This window comes from Thermobia domestica, chromosome 16 (assembly GCF_964235325.1).
Source record: "Thermobia domestica chromosome 16, izTheDome1.hap1.1, whole genome shotgun sequence".
NCBI lineage: Eukaryota > Metazoa > Arthropoda > Insecta > Zygentoma > Lepismatidae > Thermobia > Thermobia domestica.
This window is the reverse complement of record NC_137469.1, coordinates 9353568-9361784: the sequence shown is the minus strand read 5'-3', so window position 1 is coordinate 9361784 and position 8217 is coordinate 9353568. Positions and strand designations below refer to the sequence as shown.

Genomic DNA, 8217 nt, shown 5'->3' with positions numbered 1-8217 from the left:
TATGTGACCTTAGTAAGGTGACTATGATAAGAAAGGTCTCTACTTTATTTGATGGATCCTTCGAAGATTATTTTTTCTGCTTTTCAAATTATGATAATGAAAAAGAAAAGAAAAATAAACATTAAACTTCGAGCCAGATATGATTCATAGTCTTGCGTTATCAAAATGCAAATACGTAACCAAAGCTTACAAAAATATTCATCAAAAGTACCAGGACCATAGTCACAACTTCATAGTTTCTGGTTCGACTGTGGCAGAGAAACTGGTGATCGCCAAAGATGGTCGGGGAGATTGGTTTCGGACAACTTGTGTTTCTTCTTCTACATTCTATCTACATAATTCTTCCGGTTCTAGTGTGGATGTACATTCGGCATACAAAAGCCAAACTCCTGGAAGCAAGTGAAAAGATTCCTGGGCCGCGTGGGTTTCCGATAATCGGGAGTGCTCTGGAATTCACCGGCGGGAGCAAAGGTAAGAAACATGAGACCAGTGGCGTATTTAGGGGGAGCTTCCGGGCTTAACCCTCCCCCCGAAATCTTACTTATTATAGTAAAGTATATGAAATATCTTGCAGAATTTTCACATTTTCAGACAAAGCCCCCCTTCCCGAAAGTTAGCAAAGCCCTCCCCGAAACAAAATCGTAAATACGACACTGCATGAGACCCACACACAAAAAAAGTACACAAAACTCTAAATAGACAAAATATCTCGAGGAAGTTAAGATAATGCTTTATAAACATTTTGATGAAGTTATTTTTGTTTCATGGTACAGGGATTGCCTCTGGTACGTGGGGTCCTGGTTCGATCCCCGGCCATGTAAATTTGTGGTGGACAACATCGTGTCCGTGGGTTTTCTCGGTATATTCCCTTTTCCTCCTACATTTTCATTTTACCAAATTGTTCTATCATCATTCAATTGCCTTAATCATCGTCTCTCTTAGCCTAAAGGGCATAATCGTAGGACGTGAAACTAAAACATTTCATTTCATTTCATTTTCATTTCTAAATACTGAAAGTAAGTCGTAGTAATTTTGTAACATCCAGTCAAGTAATGGGGCCTCGGTGGCTCAGTGGTAGAGCGTTCACCTCTGGTGCTTGGGGTCTCGGGTTAAATCCCAGCCTCGGCCACGTGAACTTTGTGGTGGACAAACACCGTGTGCGTGGTTTTTTTTCGGGGATCTCCCGTTTCCTCCTACTTTCTTCATTCCACCATTTCATCCATTGCTCATCATCACCGTCTCCTTTAGCCTAACCGGCATAACCGTGGGACGTAAAACTCAAAGATTTCATTTCATTATTTCTGCAGTCAAGAAATCACAGACAGTACTTATTCCTGGAATCATCAAGTCATATTAAAGAGTCCTTTGTTCCTATCTTACCGTTTTTGCTATTCAAACTGGAAGTGGTAACAGATTCCTTAACTTCCGGTCACAGTAGCCCCGCTTGGCGTACTCGCTAACGCTCTCGCCTTTGGTGCGAGCGGTCCCGGGTTCGATTCCCACTAGGTACACTCAGTCGACAAAGTGTAACAGCTTCTTCAGGTCAGCCATCTTGGGTAAGGTCTTCCTGGGTTTTCCTCATTCACACCAGACAAATGTAGGATAGTACCTAGCTTATAAGTCCCAGGCCGCTACCTTCCTTCCTCAATCCTTTCTTCGTACCCTTACATCGGATAATGTCCTCGCCGAGGGTAGTCATCCCTCATATAGCCTTAAATACCGATAGCACAGAATCCTAACTTCTGGTTACAGTAGAGCAGGGTTTCTCAACCTGGGGGTCGTGAAGATAAACGGAAGGTAAATATAATTAGAACCTAATACCGGAAAATATTTTTAAAAAAATATTATTCTGAATTTTAAATGTAAATGTAAATTTTAAATATAAACAAGTACGGTAGCTTTTAACACTTTCTGGTGATAGTGAACACATACACAACAATGTACCAAATTCACAACAATATGAGGTAACCCAAAGTGGTGGCCGCTCGAAAATTAAAATACTCAATTACTTTGTTAACAACTGTCCAAGTTTCTTGTAAATAAAATTAGAAATCGCTTTATATTTTTTTTATCATATGACCAAAAATTAAAGAAGTTATGGAATTTTTATAATTTTCAAAAAGCCTCCATTTTGAAACAGTATGACGGATCGGATTCGATATTTGTAATATGAATGAACTGACCAGATTTGTTTTTAATCCATTCGCTTTTAGGGAAGTTACTGTATCCACTTTTTACAAGAAATGGATTCTACTATTAAAGAAATAGATTGATATCGTGAGATCTCCGCAATGGGCATATTAGAAATCCCACACAAGCTTATTACAAACCAGAAATTATAAGAGGGTCACTGGTAAGAGGATGTGATAAAATGGGGGTTGTGATAAGAATTAGGTTGAGAACCACTGCAGTAGAGTAGAGGGATAAAGTCGAAGAGGAACATACTCTTCGGTCGCTTAATCAATTGCAGAAATTTGCTTATAGCTGTCTCTTACCGATTTTGCTGTATGGAAATATATAGTGAAACCGGAAGTAGATTTCCACCACTTCCGGTTTTAGTAGGGGCGTGCGGGCGAAAATGGTATCTTTTCATGAAATGCTGAATCTATTCGAAAAAGTCGATCGTCAGTATCTTTTATGAGTCTTCATCCCGGCGAAATTAAAATACCGCTAATTTTACAGTAATTATGTGATATCTTCAAATAGATAAAAGATAATTGAAATATGGAACAAGAGCGCCCTAGACAATATTATTTTGCGTGAGGTACCGTTATCACAAGTCACTTAGTAGCTTTATGTTTTCAGCCGTTTAGAAACGCGAAAATAAATGCCGATTTTCAAAATAGCTCGAAATCGAAAGCAGATAAGTGAGTCGTGATAACGGTTTCTCATGTAAAATGATATTGTCTAGGGCGATCTTGTTCCACGTTTCGATTATCTTTTATCTATTTGAAGATATCACATACATAATTAATGTAAAATTAGCGGTATTTTAATTTCGCCGTGATGTAGACTCTTAATGTTCTTGCTCTATGGCGATCAATGCTGAAATTGAAATGATTCATTTCTATCACTTCCGATTTTAATAGAGGGTTGACGCATAAGGTGGAATCTATTGTTTGGACGTTAAATTGACTTCAGAAGACCACTTTTCGCTTTTTCCCACCGTTCTTGTTCTGACACCTATCAGACGTATAGACGAACAGACGGATGGAACTGTCCCATAAGTCTCCGATACTTATGCATAGGATAGTTTGCAAGTCTAAGAACGGAAATTGTAATCCTGGACCACTTACTACTGACACTTTGCGGTAAAACCTATGACAATCAACATTGTAAGTGTTTTGCTTATTTTAGGGCTCGGATTTCTATGGAAAGTTTTTTTTTTTTTTTATCAAGGCTTCATTTTTACATGTCTAATAAACATAACAGAGTTCTGACACTTGCGAACACGAAAGTAAGATTTTATTGGTGATATCAATCCATATTTAAGCCATATTTGGGCTCGAAGTGATATTAAAGCATGTTTCTCATCATAGTTTAGGCAAACTTCACTTATTACTCAGCAACGAGATTATTTGAAAGGATTTGAAGGAATCGGTGGGAGCGGTTTAAACCGGTTGTTCTGGCGTAGTATCAAATCACTTTGCAAAGAAAACTAGCCACCTCAGTTTCTGTCTGCCTCAGTCTCTGTTTTTCCTCTCCTCCAAACATACTTGAACAGGGGCGGATCCAGGACCGACTTCTGGGGGGGAGGGCAGTGGGTTATCATACTGCTACTTTTTAAGGGCTCAAACTTTGGGATTGGTTTTATTTATATATATAAAAAAATAAGAAAGATTCCTCTTCTGGGGGGGGGCAATCGTCCCGATCGGCCCCCCTGGATCCGCCTCTGACTTGAAACATATTTTCTTTGTTACATGAGCAGCTTATTATCAGAAGGGACAAATTTGTTTTGGAAATTCTCTTTCCAACGAATTCTGAATTATTGGGATGAACTCTGTCGGAATATGCAACAGGGTATAAGGAAATCTTTCTCGATACCTTTTCGATAGAAATCTCAATCTCAATATAAATTAATATAAAAGAAGCACAGTTCCATTCCCGGCGGGAGCTCAAGTGGTTCGGATTCCACGTTAATCAGTAGGTCCACGTCTCATATAGCCTCGCTGCTGAACGGGACGTTAAACTCAAAATCAACAACAAAAGAAGCACACTAAATTTCTATCAGAAATTGGAACTAAATATGAGTCTACACTTAACCCAGATAGACAATGCTGTCCCAACAGTATGTGCAATTTTCAGCTACTTGATAGAATTGTAGTACAGACAGGGCCGGATTTCCCAATATGCCCGGTAGGCCCGGGCCTATGGGCGCAAGCTTCTAGGGGGCGCACGGCCGAGAGAAAAAAAATAAAAAATATCTAGAAATAAAAATAAATAGCCATAACTTAACATATTTTTTGAATTGATTTTAAAAAATCAGGCTAATAAAGCATTCTGATTTTGAAGTTCATTGGAACAAATAATTGTTGGTAAAGTTCACCAATCTTTTGTTAATACATTAACGGTATTTTGTTAAGCCCAGAACGAAGTAAATTCTTCAAAAAAATTTGCAATGATAAAATTGCATCGTGGAGTAGTGTTTAAGCAATTAACATATAGGCCTTATATAAATTTTTAATAAAGGTTTTTAGGAAAGTAACTTTAACCAAACTAGGGGGCGGAAAAAATTATTGGGCCTAGGGGCGCCAAAATGCTAAATCCGGCCCTGAGTACAGAGGGCGGTACTGTGAAAATAACTCAAATTCTTACATCGTACTAGTTTCTCAAGTTGCTGTACTGCTATAACTTTAGATTTTGTATGCATGGATGTTTCTGATAAAACGTTTAGTGCATATAAATAATGAGCAGCTGAAGGTAGAAACATCAAATAAAATGCAAGATAGAGAAATATCATAGGGTGTACTGAATGGAGTGTGATGTTTGTAAATTGTGTCCTAGAGGACTCCTAACTATGAGATATTAGGGGTCACTCTAAAACTTTTAAATGAAAATTTTATATATCAGTCCATAGCAACAATTAACGTGCCACTTGGAGCCGCAGTGACTCAGTGATAGAGCATTCAGCTCTGCTGCATGGGATCCTTGGTTCGATCCCAGCTCACGCCAAGTGTGCTTTGTGGTGGAAAAACACCATGTCTGGTCAGAGGAAATGTGGGTGACTGTTCATACTCCTCAGATGGTGTTGACATTATGACATCTATGCAGCTTGTGAGGAAACTTAGATGCTACTTGAGAGAAATAGAAATAACGAACCCTGGTCTAGAATGACAGTATTAAGTCACAGAAACGTTTTTGTGCAATGTTTTCCCTTCAGTATTTATACATTTTACTTTCTAGACAAAACTGCATACAGTTTACAAATATTGACATTAGAATGGGGGTACTGTTATCGATACTTAGTATGAATTATCAATATTTGTACAGAAAATTATGTATTTTCTGCTACCGGCACAGGAACCACATTTTAATAGTTTAGCATATGTCCCACAAAAATGCCAACTCAGGAATAGAAAAAAATCCCCGTGGACTGATTTGCCTTGGTTATCATTATATCCAAGAATATCATCCAGACCGTAATTAGTGGAAGATTTACGGGGTTTGTGACTTTTAGGCTGAATTCCACCCAAATTAAATGATTTCTTTTCCAAAAAATCTAATGTTACTCATTCCTATGTTTACAAGCTTCAAGCCCCCCCCCCCCCAAAGTCTAGTGATTTCTAAAAAAAAAAAAAAAAACGAAGCCTTTGTGAATGAAGCCCCTCTCAAACTATTTTTGTGGATCAGCTGCTGTTCATAATTTATTTTCCAACAAGAAATTCATTCCGGCATCTACCTAAATAGGAAATTTACCTAAATTTAGAATGCAGGAGGTTCCAGTAGTAATAATTTCGTATCTAAGGTGTAATTTAGACCTGTGCAAAGTAACCCCGAGTAGAGGCTGAAACCGCTTTCTCCCAGTTTTACTTTTTTTATGACTTCAAAACGTTTCACATTTCAATTTCAACTATTGCATCAAAGTCCCATTATACATAGTAGTATTCTACGAAACTGACTTAACTTTGATGAAAATTGTTGTACATGGTATCTTTCAAATTTTGGCGGCCTTTACACTGACTGCTTTCCATACCTCTACAACAATGAACCCTTCCGGTAATTAGAACTTATGTTAACCTCCAACATTATAGCCAAAATACAGTTAGATGTTCTATCTTACGATGGCAGTTGGAACTTTCTCTTTACAGAGGACTGTAAATCTCTTTTCGTATTTTGTGCAAAGTAACCCCCGATGTGCAATTTAACCCCGTTTTATGGTACTCTCCATTTATGTTGTATTAAGTTGGCAGCACTGAACGTTACAGGATTTACATTTATTGTCTTTGTTGTTAATAGTCAGGGAGCGCCGAATAGTGCAAGATCCTGATTTGATTTAACGAACAGATACTCCACATTTGCCACATTTTTTATAAATTTTCACTGTGACAACACGCTGTTTCTTCCTGAAACACTCCATTCTTATTCGTACAGACAACAGATGGTGATCATGCGTTATTCGATGCTCCGTGGCTACTAATGACAATCACTAGAGATGAAAATCGTGTAACGTTCAGTGCTACCAACTTACTAGAACAGTAATCGCGGGCATTTCAAAACTTGCGTTCTTTATGAGATACCCTTTACTTGATGGACGCCATCAATTTTGGTCAGAGAGACAGTCAAAAGTTAGAAATCGAATTGCCTGATGGAGTTGATACGCATATTCAAACAGGGAATGGCACAAATCAACGAGCTCCGGTTATAGCGTTGATCACTGTACAGCAAAATCAATAATACGATAGTGATGTATATTTACAATCGATTAAACATCGCAAAAATACATTTCATATAAATCTTTAAAACTCTCTACGAAAACCGGAACTCACCTAAATCTACTTTAACTTCCGGTTTCAATATTGATCTCGTTCATAAAATAAAAAAATGATCAGTTATACTATAACGATAACGTTTATAATTATGTATATGTTAATATGGACAACAGTCGCTATCATATATGATATTTTCTTTATGGCCGTATGTCCGTATTCTGTACGGGATGTTTGTATTTTTGGGATCTGTGTCCGTGTTCGTATCATACAAAGCATGAAATAGGTAAATATCCGTATTTAACAGGTTTTGGAGCTGACCGAAAATTTTCGAGTCAGGAATCGCTAAAATCTCGTGTGAAAAGAACTGTTTTTTATCATGTAATTTACATTTTAGTTACTATTGAAAAAGTAGGTTATGGTTTTGAAAAGTGTCTCATTTTTCCATTGCAGGGCTCTTTTGGTTAGATTTAATATACGTAATTTAATAGCATGATCTATTATATTTGTGTTAATGGAAAAAACTATAAAACATGCTAGTTTCCAATAATGTTTTAAGTATTACAGTAAATAATCGTGTGATAACCTAAAAATGTGATTTTTAGGTAAGAAATTTCAAAATATTTGTTTCGAGTTTGGGCACAGTATCTTTGATGGGTCGTCATTTAATGGCTTGTCTATAATTTGGATTTAAAAAAAATATGGCAACCCTATTTATGGCCTGACCTGAACATTTAACTTGTTAAGCTTGTGTTCAGGCATGTGTTGTTTCTAGAGAGTTCTTGTATAGTAAAACAAAACAATACACTGAGCAAGGCTATGTGATAATATGTAAGTAAACACACAATCACGTAACTGTTTCGTCACAATAACTGTGTCTTCATCAGACTTCCACTCCTTCTGGCTGTTTAGGAGTTGCTCACCTCTTATATACTTTCCGGAGATCATCTTTTAATTAGGCTCCACCCCTTGTTGATCTCCGGAAAGTATATAGGAGGTAACCAACTCCTAAATAACCAGAAGGAGTGAAAGTCTGGTGAAGACACAAAAATTGTGTCGAACCTGTTACGCGATTGTGTATTTTGTTACGTATTATCACAAAGCCTTGCTCAGTGTATTATTGTGTTTTAGTACAAAATGGAAACAAGGCCTGATAGAATAGAGTTCTGATATAGGTATAATATGCAAAGAACCCATTAATAGTGGCTTATATATATTATAAAGAAGGAATTGTGTGAAAAATAAAAAGGTAAATGCAGAAAATCTTCGGAAAATACATCAGTTTAAATAT

General features: G+C 37.2%; 1 protein-coding gene across 1 annotated transcript in view; it reads left to right on the top strand.

The window, feature by feature from the left end:
- Window positions 1–206: 206 nt before the first annotated feature.
- LOC145672904 (cytochrome P450 4C1-like) overlaps window positions 207–8217 on the top strand; it is a 114892-nt gene continuing 106881 nt past the window's right edge. Inside the window, exon 1 of the mRNA XM_081742105.1 lies at window positions 207–471. Coding sequence (XP_081598231.1) covers window positions 279–471 — 193 coding nt within the window. The 5' untranslated portion in view covers window positions 207–278. The remainder of the gene's footprint in view (window positions 472–8217) is intronic.